Raw genomic sequence first — 18,375 nt, 5'->3', positions numbered from 1 at the left:
GTGGAGCTCTTAAAAGCACAGTGCTGGGGGGGAAATGTTAGCGGCAGGATGAGACGCATAACGGATAGCATTTATTTGAACTCAAACACAGACACGTGGCACACTCCACATTTGCAATACACATAGAAATGCAAAGATTCGCATCTTTGCCTGTGGAAGGAGTGGGGGATGGGAGGAAGGGTTAGGACAAAAGAGAGTGCTTTTAAAAAAATAAATAAAACATGAGAATTCTTATAGAGACAAATGGCGATAAGGCAGCTGGAGCCAGCCAAGGAGTGAGGAATGCACCAGAAGTACAAATAAAGGCTGCTACAGAGCTCCCCTTCAGAGCCACATTGACTCAACCACGGATCATTCACGTACAAGTTTATTGGTTTCTCTGGGCCTTGGGCAATAGCCCTGGATGGGAGGAAAGAACAGATGGGGGCAGAGACGGGAGCTGAGAAAGTCAGAGGTTGACAAACAGGCACCTGGGGGAAAGAAGATGCAAAGAGCAGGAGTGGGGACCTCCTTGCCCACAGTGGCATGGCAGGTTGAGTACAGGGAATGGGGCTCAGCCCCTGGGGATGGCTGGCCTAGCACTCTGAGGTCAGCACCTTCTTCACTCTCGGTCGGGGAGGCGTGGTCCACTCGGTGCAGGTCCGACGTGCTGGCAGAAGTTCAGGGTCATGGCCATACCATTTGCGTGAGATCTCCGTCCTCACCTCCACAGACAAGGGAGAGGATGTTTAAAAAAGACCCCACTGCCTCTCCTCAGCTTAACCCCAGGAGACTAAAGGTGCCCGGAGAGATGGTGTGGGAGAAATAGGGCAGGCTAGTAAAGCCTGGTCATGGGCCCTACCACGTATAGCCTCTGGAGGCCTTCCTTGGAGTGTTTCTGGCATTTGGCCTTTAACTCTTTCTATGTCTTTCAGTACTGCCTGTGTCTGAGGCCAGTCAAACACATGGGTGCCCTCTGCGCCTCCTGGCCAGATCCCTAGATGGTCCTCTCTGAGTGGCTTTGACCTACCCTTGTCTTAATGTTCAAGTCATGGAGGTCAGTGGATAGAGAAAACTGGGAAGAGGGAGTGGAGCCATCTATATCTGTGTCTGGCTGAGGGACAGAGGAAACCGAGAGACGTTCTGCCTGATAGCTAATCTGGGGCTGTATGATGGAGAAAGGGGAAACTGGTTCCTGTTCTGGGAATCAAAAATAGAAAGTGTAATTGAAAGGAAGTGAGTTCCCTGTTGCCAAAAGTATATGACCACCTCATGTCCAACTCTGCTTCTTAAAACAGATCCCCTCACAACCTACTTTCTGTGTGAACTCCTTTCCCAGACTGAACTCACCTCTGTAGGGTTGATCCTTACTCCACCCTCTTCCAGAGCTCCCAGGACCTTGGGACTGCTAGTCTCAGATACTATGGTCTTGTGTTGACATCACAGATAAGACTGAACAAGACTCAGAGACCAGGTTGGGTGCACTGAGCATCAGAGAGGAAGAAGGACAGTTGGGGACAGAGGTGGCAGATAAGGTAGGATGGATGGACAGATAGATAGAAAGAAAGATGAATGGATGGGCAGGTTAAAGGAAGAACAGAAGGAAGGAGGAAGAGAGGGAGGAAGGAAGGAATTTCCTCACCGTAGAGAGATAGGACAGGAGGCATCCAGGTTGGCCGACCACAGAGCCCTGCCAAATACAGGCCCATCAGGAGGATCTGTGATGCTGCTGTGCACCCTGCCTGTCTCCACACAGCAGGACTTTCACAAGAGGAGAACCCACAGGGTCTTCAGGGTGAGCATCTCTTCTCAGCAGCCTGCCTTCTCCTGGAGTCCCACATGTGCCATGGCCTCTATGCTGTCTGTGTGCTCCACCTCTGCCTCCACTTCTGGCATCCTGGTCTAGATTCCCTTTCTTCCAGAGTTTTTCTCTAGTTCCTGTTCTGCTCTGGCTCTTCCGGTCTCTGCTTTCCCCTAGTTCCTTCTATATGAACCTCTGACTTTCTTGGTTCCTGTCTCTGTTCTTTCATTCTCTGTCCACTAACTGATCTACTTTGTCCTCCACCCTTCCTTGACCCCTGAAAGACCTCCTCCATCTCATGAGTTGGTGGTAGAACATATTCCAGCTCAGAAGAGGGATGTGTACAAGGCATTCAGAAAGTATTCAGGTTCGAATTGATTCAGAAACTCAGAACCTGCTCCCACAAAGGCTCACAAGAGTGGAGGATTATGGAAGTCAGCCTAGCTGGAATTTATAGAGCAGGGACAAAAGAAAAGGAGACTGAGGAGAAATTCTACTTGTTGAGTAAAGGTGAGCCATCGAGAGCACACATACCTCTTGGTTGAGGAAGCAGTAGAGGACAGCAACAATGAAGCCCTGTGGGATCAAAGAGGAAGGAAGGACTCCATGAGAACACTTTGGCTGACCTTAGAAGGTGGCAGTCTTTCTATTGTTTTCTCCCTCATTCATTACTCACAGTGCTCTAGACATACCAAGTCATGCCTGCCAGGACTGTGTAGATAGCCCCATCTCACTGTGTATCTTCATTTTTGTATCTACATTAGTGAGTATGCAACTTGATACACGATAGGTACTCCGTAAGAATTGAAAATATAAGATAGCCAGGCGGTGGTGGCGCACGCCTTTAATCCCAGCACTCGAGAGGCAGAGGCAGGCGGATCTCTGTGAGTTCGAGGCCAGCCTGGTCTACAAAGTGAGTTCCAGGAAAGGTGCAAAACTACAGAGAAACCCTGTCTCGAAAAAAAAGAAAATATAAGATAGATTAATAAATGAATGTATGGATGGATAAATGAGTGGACATGTGAGTAAGAGGAAGGAAGGACAGATGGGCAGGTGGGTGAACATATGGATGGATGGATGGATGGATGGATGGATGGATGGATGGATGGATGAATGGATGGATGAGAAGATAAATGTTAAGAAGGATGAATGTATGGGCAAGTGGATTGAAGGAAGGAGGAATAGAAGGAAGAACAGATATATGAATGGATGGATGGATGATAGATCAGAGGATGGGTGGATGGATATGGATAGATGGAAAGGACAAATGGATGGATGGATGGATGGATGGATGGATGGATGGATGGATGGATGCATTGACATATGGATAGAGGATAGATGAACAGATGAGTAGAAAGAAGAATGAATGGATAGGCAAGTGGACTGAAGGAAGGAGGAATGAAAGGAAGAACGGATATATGGATGGATGATATATGGAAAGAAATATGGATGGATGGATGGATGGATGGATGGATGGATGGATGAAGAGTGAGTGGAATGATGCAGGAGTGAGTGGAGCAGATGGAAGGAAAGAGAAAGGAAGGGAAGAAAAGAAAGAAAAAACGGATGGAAAGATGGATAGGTGGGTGGGTGGATCAACTGATCAATTGATAACAAATGATGGATAAATGAATGAGAGGGAGGAAGGAAAAGAATTGATGGTTAGATAATAAAGGATGGATGGATGAGCAGGTGACAGATAGGTAGGTGGGGATGATTGGAAGGAGGAAACAGTGCTGAATTGATTAACGGATAATGGATGGTGGATGGATGGGTGAGTGAGTGGGTGAGTGGATGGGTATATGGGTGGATGGGTGAGTATCTGGGGAATAGGCAGATGAGTGTATTAGTAGAGAGATATAAGGATAAATGGAATATGGACAGGTAGATGGATGGACAGATAATTGAATAGACAATGTATAACAATAGGCCGCACCCTAACATGAAGCTAGTCAAGGTCTGCTGCCATAATCCTTGGAAGGAAGGAATGCCTATGGGGAAGTCTCACCTGGAAGGAGCCCAGTCCCAGCTCCAGGGGTAGGCGAATGCCAAGGCCAGCACTGTCAGGCAGGAAGTTGAAGATGATGTAATGAATTCCAAACAGTGGGATAAGGAGAAGTGTTGACTTGGAAAGCCGCCTTGGAGAAGACAAATTCTATTACGAGGCTGCCTACCATCATCCCCCTGGAGACTCTGTCCTTCCCACAAATCTCCAGACTTCTTTACTAAGGCTCATCACACTGCTGTGGCCATGCAGTTATCTCAGCTACTCCAGAGTCTAGATACATCTTTCAAAGTCTGCTTCTTCCAGGAAGCCTTCTCTAAGTCCCCTTTCTAGATATTCCCCATCTAGATTTAATCTCCTTCTCCGGGCCCCCATAGAAAGAGATGCAGCACTTGTCAGCCATTTGCCATGGTAACTGGCAGTTTTGTGTCCCACTTTCCTGTCTGTGATCTCATGGGAGGTAGGTGCCAGATCTGTTCTCTCTCTAGGGGGCATAGGGAAGAGGACAAGACCAAGGTAATAAATAACTGCCAGATGAGACAAAAACAATTGTCATTCCCTCCAAGTGCTTTCCATGAGGATTCCTCAAACACACACACACACACACACACACACACACACACACACACACACACACACACACGAACACATGCACAGTACCAGTACTGAGCCCGAGTGTGGAGACCACCCTGTGAAGGCTCCAGTTTCCTCAGCAGGATACAAATGATATTGAGAAACAGCCCAAAGTTCACCTGAAAATGAGCCACAGGAAAGTGGGTGCAAAAGTCAGAGGCAGGACCAGGTGGCCCAGGATTGGCCCCAGTTCCTTTGGTGACTAGGAACCTCAAGCCCATGAGATGCAAGTCAGAGGAAGACTGAGGGCTCCCCTCCCTCTCCAGCCCTGCCAGCAAGGGTGAGAGTCAGCGCTGGCCATCTGCCTCCAGCCACCTCCCAGGGTCACTAAGGGATAAAGCAACTGTCCATCACTGGGCAGTTTCTCTGCTGGGGAGAAATAACACATTCACAGGAGCCATGCCACATGGAGAGTGGGAGAGGCTGAGTGCTCACCTATAGGCACCATCTCCAACCATTACCACCCCAGGAAGAGATGCTCACCAGCAAGCCAGACACAATGGAAACTAGAAAACAGGTCTAGGAGCTGACAAACCAACCAGTGAGTGTGGCCCAGAGAGCCTGCCAGAGAAGCTAGACACCAGTTTCCTGATTTCCTTCGGAAACCTAGAGGCTGGCTGAATAAGGCAAAGGACACTGGCCTCAGAGACTGACCCCAACAGAGAGGACTATGGGCCCTTTGATGATCCACCAGTAGGGGGAGCTGTCGTCTAGGTCCCAGCACCTGGGAAGAAGACAGCCTGGGCTTGAAGGAGCCCCTTTTCTACACACATTCTATGGCTTCTGGAATCCTCTCCCATCTAGTGCTCAAGGCTTCGGCCTCTCTCTATCTCCCTCTGGCCTGACCTTCTGTCTCAGCCTTTCTATAGGAGAGCCCCAGTGAAGGCTGGCTGACTCCTCTCGTCTTTGTCCGGATGTTTCCCTTCCTGTAAAAGGCCTGCTCAGAGCTGGTCTCCAGAGATACACAGCTCTCACAGCCTCTCCTGCCGGAGCTCCCTCCCCACACACACACCCCGCCTCCTGCACTAAGGACAGCCTGCACACCTGCCACACTCTAAGCTAGGGGTTCCCTCCTCCTCCTCCTTAGACGGTCTACTGCACGCCCTGCGGACAGCACGAGGGTGAGGGAGTTGTTCTACTCACGCGGTGTCCTCGAAAGCCAGTTTGCAGCCCACCCATGTACCAGTGCATAGCACAGGGATCCCTGCGGGTCAGACGACACTGGTGTGAGTGAGTGCCCCCCATGCTTTCCTTTGAGTTTAGACTCCGCTTCCCACCAATCTGTAAGCCACGTGCAGACCATAACGGTGGGGACCAGGCAATGGCTTGAGGGGATCTGGTCTACTTCCCCATGCTCAGTACAGAACTGTGGCCTGTTCCTTCCCCTCCCTGGGCCTCAGGGTCACCCACAATAAAAAAAAAGGCCTCTTTAAGAGCTCCCTGGGCCCTCCCAGCCTCCACCTCCCCTATGGTGGCCAATGAGCCCTTGATGCTCACCCCAGCCAGCAAGAACCAGCCACCAGAAAGCCGGTTGGGACCTGGGGGATGTGGAGGCCAATAGGCAGCTCAGGTAGACAGCTTCTGCCAGCAGCCAGCTGAAGTTGGTCATGGTGGCAAAGTGGGAGATGGCCACAGAGACCTTGCACAGGATCTGGAAGCAGGGAGTTGACGCATCAGATCTTGGGGCCCCATTTCAGCCCCCACTGGGTCTCTTTCACCCCACTGAGACACTAAACCCTCAGGTCCCCTCTACCCTGGGCTGGACCGCTCCATTCCTTGGACTGCCCCAAAAGGAATTTGACAGTTTAATTGTGACGGACAGAGGACAGACAGGTTGGGTTCACGTGTGCCCTTTGTCAAACATGTAAACCACCTCAGCCTCAACGTTCTCTGTGAAAGAAAGAACTCCAGGACCTCTCATGGCCTTGTCTCAGGGTCACTAAGAACTGCTCTATGTCCTCTGCTATATGACCTTCTAAAGCTGAAGTTCTTTAGAGTGATAATCATGGCCTGGTCATCCATGCACAGCTTTGATCTGTGATCTTCGAATGTAGATGCTCTCATCATGCATATGACCATCGGCCTTGCTTCCTCATCTACCTGTGTGGGCAATAGTACCACCTCTGAGCCCGGCTGCCCAAGCTCTATCCATTCTCCAATTGTGTAGCTGGGTGACCTGGCCAGCTGCCCCTCGGTAACAAAACAGGCTTAAAGTGAGGCTTTCACAGCATTTGAAGATCACACGAGACAATACATGTAAAGCACTTGGTATGCTGCCCGGCCTAAGTAAGTGTGCCTCTCATTCAGCAATTAATCCATTAATTAAAGCAGGCCACTTGCTGGTCTGGGGAGTCACTTATCTATTCATTTCCAGAACACTTTCGAAGACCTTGAACTCTGACCCCTTCAGTTTTCAATCCGTTCCTCTCTTCTCCTTTCCTGGCTCCTCCACTTAGAACTTCCAGTTCAGTGGCTCTGCTATCACTGAGAGCTTCCTCCTGGTCTCTCTACTGTTGTGCCCACATAGCTCCAAGGCCACCTCCTCCTTGAAGCCCTTTCATTTCCTTAGTTCTCAGCTTTCTTGACCCACTAGTCCCCAGATCTGGGTGCTTCCTGTCCCCTAGGTGCTTCTGGAAGGAGGGGCCAAGCTCCACCCTGGTCCTGGGATACTCATTAAAGGTGATGAAATGGCTGGCTGGGCACCGGAGCCAACTTAAATGGGAGCATGGGTGAGAGAGGAACGGTGGCTGTGGGGTGGCCTGGCAACAGGAAGCAGCTCAGATTGACATTGTGATCTATGAATATGTGAAGAAAACCTGAGGCTTCCTTCACTTGTCACTGGCCATGAGTCCAGGGTCAGCCTGTGTGGCAACAGGCCAGGAACATTCAGGCCTGTCCTCTGCCCTCTTCCCTCTGCCCCAACCCCCTCCAGCCACAGCCTTTACAGTGGACAAGCCGCAGTGGTTCGTGCTATCGCCCTGGAAGAGGGCAGCATCCTTCAGGAACACAGCGCTGGCCTTGAGGATGAAAGTGGCGAACAGCTGCATGTGGATGTAGTTCCGAGGGCAGTGGAGCCTCCTGGAAGGGACAGGAGAGATGAATTGGGGCTCTGGCTGCAACAGAGATTCCCAAGGGCCTATAGTAGGCCTGGCGTGGCTGGGGGGCTGGGCAGAAGGGAACACATGCAAAGCAGCTAATGCCACATCAAATGAAATCAAACCCAAAGAACTGAGTAGAAGTGAACAGAGTGTGTCAGTCTGACCCTGAAGGTCATCTGGCCAGCATCCTCCTGGGTTAGGTTCAAGTACAAGAGCAAGCTACAGCCTCACCTTCAGACATCTCTGTAATTGTGGGTGCAAAGGCAGCCACAGCCCAGCAGAGCCTATGGGAGCCTCTGGGTGATCAGAGACACAGCCCCATGGGGAACTCAGCCTCTGAAGGCTGAAAAGACATTGCACCCAGTAGTAAGGGCTGAGGGTGGGTTTGGTGGCAGAGCCCATGCAGGGGACCCTGGATTCAAGCCTCAATCCTGAAAACCAAACCAAAAAGCACTAAAGTGCTCAGAAAGTTGCATCCATCAAAGGGTGTCATACAGGGGCAAGGAGGATTCTTAGAACCCGAAGAGAGCTGGACTTCCAGTGTTGGCAGCAGTGGACACACCACCAAGCAAAAGAAGGCACTGGAAGCAAACAGACTGAGCTCTGTATGAGCAAAGGTGTGGCCACAGAACTGAGTTCTGGCGTGACGGCCCACACATTGGAGAAAAGGCAAGAAGTCAGCCATGGTCCTCTCACGTAGCTCTGAGCCCCTCCTGACCATCCAGGCAAAGAACTTGGTCCCCGGACAGTAGAGGAGTCAGTGAAGGTCACTGAGCAAGTGACAAGAATGGTGCACCTGAGGGTAACCAGGACGGCAATAGCCATGCAGAGGGCGACAATGGAGATGCTGTGGCCGGTGGTGTAGATGATCTTCACCGTGGAGAAGTAAGATTGCTGGGGACGACAGAAGCAGAACAGAGGTTTGGCACTCAAGCAGGTGGCCTGCAGCTCCACCAACCGCCCAGGCACTGACGCCGCAGAAAGCCCCATATGGGCACTGAGGCTGCAGGAATGGGACAAGGCAGCAGAAACCACCTCCCCGGAGACTAACAAAAGTCCAAGGAGAAAGTAGCCCTGTTCATTGATACCAGCTAACTGCCCTTTTGAGAACACAGTCACTCCCAGGTAAAGGTGGCGTCCAGGACACCAGGAACAGTCACAGGCAGACAGAAAAAGGCTCTATGGGGCCCAAGTGTTTGAATCAGCCCGAGTTGGCGGTGTAATACGGCCAGGTACTGCCTCCACGCCAGCCCTGCTGTTCATCTCAGGCAATTCCTGCAGCTCTCTGACCTGGATCTACATCTGAAAGGTAAGCATGCCCACACTTTTACTCTTGGGGCTGAGGGCTGAGGGCTGAGGGAAATGGGACTGTGAGTGTGGATGGGCCTTGTGAAGACCCTGCTCTGTACAGAGTGTGAGGTACGCTGCCCAGAGCCAGGGGTCTCTGTAATTACTACCTGCTTGAGTTCCTCCTCTTGCCCATGCCACCGTCCAGTATACTGTCCTACTGGCTGAGGACCAGAGAGAGCAAGTGCTTCCTGTCTAGCACGGCCAACAGTCTGCTTCCTCTGAAATAACTAAAGCTCCTGCACTGGAAGCTGAGAATAGAAAAGGCTGACCAAGAGGAGGGTGACCAGAACTTTCAGCTGGCCCTCTGCTTCCCTTCTCCCTCAAAGCAAAAGAGCCCAAGTGTCACCCTTGAGTAAACGGGCCACCTTCACTAGGCACTTTACCGCCATCTGCTGGACAACTCTTGTAAATACTATGCCCACGTGATGGCTATGGTGGGAATGGCAGCCACCTACCGAGATGGTAATGGTAATCTATCACTTTTTATCTGTATTTGTGGTCACCTTCCTCCAAGATGCTGGCTGGGAGCAGCTTACCTCCTCGGTTAGCAGCTCCAAGGGCACAGGGCAGGCCACAGGGTATGGTGGGAAGGGATCAGACCAGCCAGTGATGGTGCAGTCCCTCTTCACATCCCCTAGAGGCAAGCAAGAGTCTTTGATGACAGAATTCCTCCCTTTCCCAGGAGATGGTGAGAGGACCCTGATTGTCAATCAAGTGTCCCAGTGAGGTGTGTACAAGGAGTTCTTCAACATGGGAAGAAAAGAGTCGTCCTCTCTAGAGGCCAGGGTTCCAGACCAGCCTGGTCTACCTCTGGCCTCCAAGAAACCTCTGTTGAACAGTATTCATCTGAGGAACACAGAGTGGAGTGATGGAGCTCTACATCCTAAGGGCAGGAGGGAAGAAAGCAGACACCCTCTTCCCCCTAAGAGAGAGGAAGGCCAGATGGTGAAGTGGAGGAGGCAATGACCCCCACCCTCCTCAGCATGGTACCACCTCCTGGTAAGAGCCAGAGAGCACTGGATGGATGACAGCCCTGCCCCCACCCCTCACCCCCCCATACTCTCACGAATCCTACACTGAGAGGTTGGTGTTATCAATCCTTATTCAAGATGACTAAATTTTTCAGGGTAACACTAGGAGAGAGAAGGTGACACTCAAACCCAGGATGCCTGTCACCAAATCAGTGATGTGCAACCTAGAAAGGACCACCTGCTCCCCACCCCTGCCATACTTGGCCACTCACCTGCCTCTGAGCTGAAGTGAGAGAAGAAGTCAGGGCAAGGGAGGGCCACCCACTGGCCAGAGCCTGTTGGGGGCCAGCACAGCAGCCCATCCCAGGTCCCGGGGCAGCCTAGGTGCAGAGGAAGAAGACACAGAGTGACCTATGAGGGAAGTGGATATGGTGTTCTGAAGGGCAATGCTGGAGAAGTCAGGATCAGGGAGGATCCATCCTCCACCCCCTCGTACCCAGGGAGGTGTTGTTGGTCCCCTCTGCCACCTGAAGACATGCAAGCTCATCCTCTCTCAGCTGAGTAATGAAGTCACATTCTGGGTGGAGGTGACCCTGCGCCTAGGAGAAATGGTGACAGGATGAGCCAAGCCCAGTGGCAGCCTCAGGCTCTCTAGCTCTGGTCATCTGAAGACAGAGACCAAGTCGGAGACATTTCTGTGCCCTGATTCTGAGAAAGACCCATCTGCCCCACCGGTATCAAGGCACGTTTGGTGGGGGGTGGGGTGGGGCATAAAGAAGGAGAGAGTGGGGAATGGAGGGGGAAGTTCAGAAAGGAGAGAAGAATCGGGGGAGAGAAAGAGGGAGAGAAGAAAGCAGAAGAAAGGGGAGAGGAAGGAAAAGAAGGGAGGGAGGGAGAGAGAGAGGAGGGGAGAAGGGAGGGATGGATGCACTTTTCTATCCATCTCATGGCAGTGAGTCCTGAGACACGTTAAAGAAAGCCAGCTAGAGATCCCATGGACATGACAGTGCAGTCCCTAACATGGCCTTTTCTCCTTCCCCATCCCTCCCCCCCCCCCCGCCCCGCTCTATACTTCTAGGCCCTGAAAGTGCTTCTGCATAAGCAACCTTGGTAGTTAGAACAACGGTCCCCAAAGATGTCCGTTTCCCAATCCCCAAAGCCTGACACAGCCAAGGGACTTAGCAGATAATCTCTCCAAGCAGGAAGATGTCTTCGATTATCTGAGTGGGTCCGGAGTCATCAGGACGCCCAAGGATCAAGTCAGAGAGAAAATGATGGGAAGAGAGGGCGGAAGGAGCTACTGTGCTTACAGTATGAAGATGAAGAAGTGCTTTGGGCCAGGGAAGGAGACTCCAGAAGAACCATAGCCCTGCCGACCATTTGGGTTTAGCCCATTGACAAGCATGTTGGCTTTCTGACGTGTCTCAGGCAAGTTACATGAGCAAATGTGCAGACTTGTAAGTGGGAGAGTACACAGGTGGCTGGGAGAGCAAGAAGACAACAGCACCCGACTGAGGAAAAGGAACACAGAGCAGGAAGGAAGGGGGTCCCCGGGAGAGGCGGAACTAGCTAGAGGGCCGGTGGAGTGGATGGCTGTTCAGACACACTGACAAGTGAGATGGGGGAAGATGGACACATAAGGATGCATGGAGGTATGGTGGGTGATAAGGGTCCTGTATCAAGGTGGCTGAGTTGATCATTAGATGGATAGAAGGATGCCACCTTCATGTGTGGCTTGGTGATCATAAAGATTGCAGGTTGGGTACCTCCCAGAGCCCGGGGGCCACAAGGAATGGTCTCTAAGCTTTTCTGGACATCTCTGTGTTTCTGAAGGGTGATTCTGAGGCCATCTGGAGCCCAAGTGATCTGGGGCATGTTTAGGATTTGGCGTTTGACCTTTTCTTAAGAGAACTAGAATTCCTAACATCTCTCAAGACTTACCCAAATGCCCTTGCAAGATCACACACACACACACACACACACACACACACACACACACACACACACACACACACTGTTCCATCAACTCTAGTCCTTAATCAGGTATCTACCCCAGTTGCTGAAGGACAGGTTTAGGTCTAGGGTTCCCTCCCCCAAATGAAGCTTTCATGGGGCTGTGTACACAGAGGAGAGTGTGAGTCCTTTGCGGCATACAGGGAGCTCATGACACCCACATGCCAGCCCTTGACAAGTCAGATCACTCATCCCCTCCCTGCTCCCCAAGGCATGGCAGCCCCATGTAGGCTGCCCTATCATTCTCAGCGTAGCCCAGACTAACATCAAACTCATTGTAATACTCTTGCCTCTGCAAGTGCCGAGGCTACAGGTGTGAGCCGCCACACCACACTCAAGTTTCTCTTTTTACAGAGACAAATGGAGTCTCAAGTGTCACACAGTTCACTTTGTGGTCCCCAGATGCCAGCATCTTGAGTGAAGGGCAGTGAGGTACCAGGACGGACGGCCACCCTGGCAAGGCAGCAGAGGAAGAAGGCAGGCCTCAGTCCCCATGTGCTCCCACTAGTGCCTTGTGACTCCTCCCCTCCTGGCCCCTGATGCTACTTTCAGTGACCCAGAAAGTCTGCTGGGAAGTTGCAGCACATTCGGGGAAGCCTCTTCTTTTGGCTGACCCACACCCTGATGCACAGGCCAGAGAGCAGTGGCTGAAGGCCTCTCCAACCCTGGCATCACCAACGAAAGAGTCCGCAAATGCCACAGCCAGAAGAGCTAACTCCTCAGGCCCCACAGCACCCCTGGCCAAACTCCCTGCTGGAGATGGCTCAGGAGACAGGACAATTGGGGGGTTTTGGTTGGTTCTTTTTGAGAAGGAACAAGTGGCAGCCTGGAGGACGTGTGGCTTAGAGAAGGGGCAGGCTCAGGTGTGACAGAGAGGCCCTATCTGGCCTCAGCTATTCCAAGATAGAGTCTCTGGACACACGTCTCCGGGAGCCCTAGAGGAAACAGATAAGACATGGGTGAGGGAACAAGGGGACAGCTCATGTCCAGGCAGGATCTGAGACTAGTCGAGGGAAGAAAAGAGGGAGCCAGCAGACTCAGGAGTTCCCCAGCCACGGCCTGCCACCAACCCAGCTGGAGAAGAAAAGAGAAGGAGGCCTGAGCTGGCTACTTACAACTCCCAACAGGTTCAGCAAGCAGAGGGCACAGGTACCCCACAGCAGGCAGTCCATGGCAGTGATACCAGCACTCAGCCTCAATGAACCCTGGCCCTTCCCTCCCAGACTGTCTCTAACCAATGCCACCTAGGTACACCTTCTGTTGCCTCACCTACCCAGGAACTGTGTAGGCAGGGCCAACAGAAGGGACACCCCAGCTGAATATTGAGCAGCATGGTGGGACATTGTGTTACTGCTAGCCCTAGATGGGACTCTGTGTCCTCAGCAGGGGGTGGCCGAGCTCTACTACACCACTTTATTCTGCCTCTATGTCTGAGTGTATCTGTCCTGCCAGCAAGAATCCAGAGGACACAGAAAGGACACAGAGAGGTGACAACCCCAGGACACTGCTGCACTTAGCCAGTATGTTTTCCTGTCATTTGCTGAGCCCCAGTTCCCCGATGGTCTTACCTAGAAGTATAGGATGGCCCTATACTTGCATTAGGATGAGGGGACCTCCTATACCGGCATCAGAGTGAGGGGACCTCCTATGCCTGCATCAGAGTGAGGGGACCTCAGAAAAATAAGAAGATGACCCAGATCTGCCTTTAAGGATCCCCAGATCTGTTGACACCCCCAGTCTCTCCCCATGGGGCTGGAGGGTGAGCTCAAAGCTGAGGGGACCCAGAAGAAGTGGGACAGGCGACAGTGGAGCCTGGAATGTTTTAATGAGCCTTATGGAAAATGGGCCAAAAGGGTCTGGGGGTTGTGGGCTCAGTGGTAAAGCATTTGCTCAATATGTGTGAGGCTCTGGGTTCAAATCTCTGGCACCACAAAACAAAGAAGCAGTCACTAAACTCAGTTTGTGCTGCCCAAGAATGTGCCACATTATTTACCTGATGGGGACACTCGGACAGTGAGGTGACATCTGCAACATCAAGGCTCTCAACTTCACATGGGGCTAAGTAAAATTTCTCAATAATCCTCCTGTGCAGAGGGGAAACTGAAACTAACTGGAGGCCTCTCAGAGGGATCCCTGGAGCTGGGCCACTCAAGAGGGATAAGGCACCCATCTTCCATTATAGGAGTGAAGAAATCCACTCTAGTTATTTTGACTTTAAAAATACAAGGTCTCACTTGACCAGCTAACGACAATATCCTAAACCAGACTAGATCTTGCTCAGCACTTGGAAATTGAAAGTGAATGTCACCTTTAACAACTATGAATGATGGGGGGACTAAGGGGTCTTGATCATTGAATGGCATGGCCATCTCCATTTACAGAGCTGCTGGGCTGTATGCTGGGGGTGCCAGATGTGTTTCTAGTGAATTTGTGTCATGAATGTGGAGAGCTTCCCGCCACCACATCTGCATTTAAGAATCGTCTGACATCAGCAGGGCTTTATTTTTCCACTCTTATTCGTTGTCAACAAACTGCTGAAAATATTTTCTACACATGTTTCCCAGTGTGGGTGGCACACGGCTCCCCTCTGGCAGGCTGAGGAGACTCAGGCAGGAAGAAATCGATGGCTGTAGAAAAAGCATGACTGAACGGGGACAGAGGCCACCGCACCAGAAGAAATACGTGATTGATCATGCTTCATAATTAGCATCTCTCCCACTAGCATTAGTGGTATTAATAATCGATATCAACAATTCATAGTCATTCATATTAGTTAAACAAGTGGCACTTAACAGAGAAACGTTGCCACCCCTTGGAGACATTTAACAGTGTCCGGCAGTATGTTTTACTACCACAGACAGGGGCTGGGCATGGAGAGGAGGGCAGCCAGGTACTACTGGTGTGTGGTAGGAAGCTCCTGAAGCCATACAAAGAACCACCCAGTCCGAAAGGTCAGCAGGACAAGACTGGACTAACCACCTTTTTCTGCTTCTCCACAAATTTCCCAGGACAAACCTTAGAATACCCTGGTGCAGTACATCACCCAGGGTGTGGGTTGCCTCCACCACTTGCTTGCGGCCATACATCTTACTGAGCTTCTGTTTTCCCACCTGTAAAAAGTGGGGTGTTCTAATCAGAGTTACTATTGCTGTGATGAAACACCATGACCAAATCCACTTGGGGAGGAAAGGGTTTATTTGGCTTACACTACCAGGTAACAGTTTTATCACTAAGCAAAGTCAGGGCAGGAACTCAAACAGGGCAGGAACCTGAAAGCAGGAACTGATGCAGAGGCATGGAGGGGTGCTGCTTACCGACTTGCTCCCCATGGTTTGTCCGTCTGCTTTCTTATAGAAGCCAGGACCACCAACCCAGGGGTAGCATTACCCACAATGGGCTGGGCCCTCCCACATCAATCACTCATTTAAAAAGTACCCTACAGGCTAGCCTACAGCCAGATCTTATGGCAACATTTTCTCAGTTGAGGTTCTGTCCTCTTAGATGGCTTTAGTTTGTGTCAAGTTGACATAAAACTCTCCAGCACATGGGGTTAACACTAGAACCTTTCATATAGACACAGATAGACAAGGAAAGGCATGTAGAGCCTTCATCTAGAGCCTTGCTTCTCAATGGACAATAACCAGCACATCTAAGAATGGACCATCAACAAAGCTGGCACCACAGGTCCCTTGTATCAAAAGAAATCAGATCTCCAGCTCACAACCATGAAATATAAATTTGAAAGTATTTAGACCCCTAACTATAAGATGGTAGAATAATAAGAACTTTGTGAAGATAGAAATTCATTCCATGATCTTAGAATAAGAAGACTTTCTTACATAATAAAATAAAACTGGCCGGGCAGTGGTGGCGCACGCCTTTAATCCCAGCACTCGGGAGGCAGAGCCAGGCGGATCTCTGTGAGTTCGAGGCCAGCCTGGTCTACGGCGCGAGATCCAGGAAAGGCGCAAAGCTACCCAGAGAAACCCTGTCTCGAAAAACCAAAAAAAAAAAAAAAAAAAAAATTTAAAAAAAAAAAAAACTGTAAGGGAAGTATCCGTAAGACTGGCCTTGTGAACATTAAGATAAATGCATGTTCAAGAAATGACACTGTGGATGAAAATCAAACACAAGTTCCACACTGAAAAACATTTGCCAACAACACTAACAAGCAGATGCATAGCTTTCAAAATACTCACACACAATTAATAAAGAGAAATGCAACAGAAAATGGAGCTAAGGATATATACATACAAGAAACTGAGAAAAGTAAAACATATATACCACTGAAGAGATGCAAAGAAAATATGCTTAACATTAATAGTACTCAAGAAAGTGAAAAATGCTGTTACCCCCTTCTTTACATTGTCCTAATCTTATTTTCAAGCTTTGTTTTATTTTTAATTTGTGTATTGAGGGAAGAAGAGTTCTAGTGCCCATGGAAGCCAGAATAGGGCATTGGATCCCCTGGAGCCAGAGTTCCAGGTGGTTACAAGTCTCCCAGTGTGGGTCCTGGGAACGGAGGCCAGGTCCTCCACAAGAACAGTACATACATGCTCTTAACCATCGGGTCATCTTTCCAGCCCTAGCTCAAAACTTTTGTGTTTGATAATGTACCATTATGATGATGTGAGGAAATAAGTCTCTCTCTCTCTCTCTCTCTCTCTCTCTCTCTCTCTCTCTCTCTCTCTCTCTCTCTCTCTCTCTCTGCTGCTCGTGTGTGTGTGTATGTGTGTGTGTGTGTGAATGGATGAAAATGTTACTGAATGGCTCTGAAAAATAACAACCTATTGACTCTATAATGAACATGTCTTAAGAGCAAGAAGTTCTATTTATGCATGTTTTTATTCTAAGAGAAGGTTGCCTTAAAATGTAACCTATCCATATAATGAGTGAAAGTGTGAACTATGGGGCTGGTGAGATGGCTTAGCTGGTAAAGGCACTGGCCACCAAGCCTGATGACGTGAGTTTGACCCCTGGGACCCATATGGTAGAAGGGAAAAAACAACTTCCACAAGTTGTCCTCTGACCTCCACACATGTACCACAACACACGCATGCACACACACGCAAAACCAAAATCAATCAATCAATGAATAAGAAAAAATTGAAACATGAACTTGAATTTGGTTGGTGGTGTGGATCAGTAGTAGAGTGCTTGCTTAGCAAACACACAGCTCTTGGTTCTGTCCTTGATGCCAAAAAAAAAAAAAATAGATACAAGAATATGAGTTAAATATATATGTTTCAATATGGAAATATATCAGAAACGCTTTTTGAGAAACTGCTTCCAGTCAATACGGAATATCAGGGACTGATTTGCCCTTCCACCTTAATAACAAGAGATCCAGAAATCTGAACAGAGCTTTGCTTTTTCTAACACTGGAAACAAAGCAAAACACGGATGCACATATCCAGCACTCAAAAGGCAGAGGTGGAATTATAAGTTTGGGGATTGTCTGGTCTACATAGAAAGTTCAGGTAAACCTGAGTTATACAGACAGATCCATCTCAAAAAAAAAACCCCTCATAATCTAAAATCACATTGCACCTGGATGGTTTCCAGGACACAATTCAAAGAGGAGGAACCCAGACTCAGGCTGTGGTCCTAGTGAGTAAAGGAGGTGGAAACTGGGCAATGAGGAGAAGAGTGTCGGGAGAGTTCATGTCTCTCCAGAAAAAGTCACACAACACAGCTGGTGACCAAACCATGACCAAAGATGAGTTGGGAACAATTGTTTGGCCCCTGTGATGGGTGATGAGACATATAACTAAGGCTGAACTGTGTGAAGATTGAGTGTCTGAGGAGGCAGTCTCAACATGGGCTCCTTTCCTCATGGTGTACCTCCTTGGTGATTGCATGATCCTGTGATAAACATGCTAAGACATGCTAACAAAGCCAAGCTAAGAGTGGCACATCCTTGAGGAATTCCAAGGTGATGATGTTCTTCTAAATAGGGTAGCATGCCTCCTTGATGAATGGGGTCCACCACACAAATATGGTGTAGTTTCCTAAATGGCTGATGAACCATGTGCACTTTCTGAAAGTAGCATATGTAAGACAGAACTAGAAGCAGGCTGTGCAGTCAATTTCACGGGCCTTGTTGTGAGTGAAAAGACATTCATCTGAGATTTAGCCATTGACCCAAAAAGAAGTTGCCCACATAACAAAACAGTTACAGTAAGAAAAGGACATGAAGATGTTATCTAGCTGTGGTGGTTTGAATAAGAATGGCCCCATAGGCTCATATTTTTGAATTGCTTAGTCACCAGGGAGTGGCACTATTTGAGAAGAATTAGGAGGTGAGCCTTGTTGGAGGAAGTGTGTCACTGGATGTAGCTCCCAACTACTTCTCCAGCACCTGCCTGCCATGCCTGCCGCCATGCTCCCCACGGTGATGATGATGGACTATAGCCTCTGACACTGGAAGCAAGCCCCCAATTAAATGAGCTCGCTTTCTCTCTTGCTCTTTCTCTCTCCTCTCCTCCTCCTCCTCCTCCTCCTCCTCCTCCTCCTCCTCCTCCT

General features: G+C 49.8%; 1 protein-coding gene across 1 annotated transcript; it reads right to left on the bottom strand.

Annotated features, from left to right (window-relative positions):
* Positions 1–351: 351 nt before the first annotated feature.
* On the bottom strand, positions 352–13,498 carry Ghrhr (growth hormone releasing hormone receptor). The gene is made up of 13 exons (XM_052721860.1): positions 12,966–13,498; positions 10,334–10,436; positions 10,110–10,217; positions 9,403–9,500; positions 8,313–8,410; positions 7,364–7,496; positions 5,916–6,069; positions 5,562–5,622; positions 5,073–5,142; positions 4,446–4,537; positions 3,789–3,918; positions 2,315–2,356; positions 352–704 (listed from the first exon to the last, which is right to left on the bottom strand). The coding sequence occupies exons 1-13, from the start codon at positions 13,020–13,022 to the stop codon at positions 576–578; spliced, it is 1,275 nt and encodes a 424-aa protein (XP_052577820.1). The 5' UTR covers positions 13,023–13,498; the 3' UTR covers positions 352–575.
* Positions 13,499–18,375: the final 4,877 nt, after the last annotated feature.

The sequence above is a fragment of the Peromyscus californicus genome, unplaced genomic scaffold (assembly GCF_007827085.1).
Source record: "Peromyscus californicus insignis strain IS unplaced genomic scaffold, ASM782708v3 Scaffold_6__1_contigs__length_162567912, whole genome shotgun sequence".
Lineage (NCBI taxonomy): Eukaryota > Metazoa > Chordata > Mammalia > Rodentia > Cricetidae > Peromyscus > Peromyscus californicus.
This window is presented reverse-complemented; position numbering and strand designations above follow the sequence as displayed.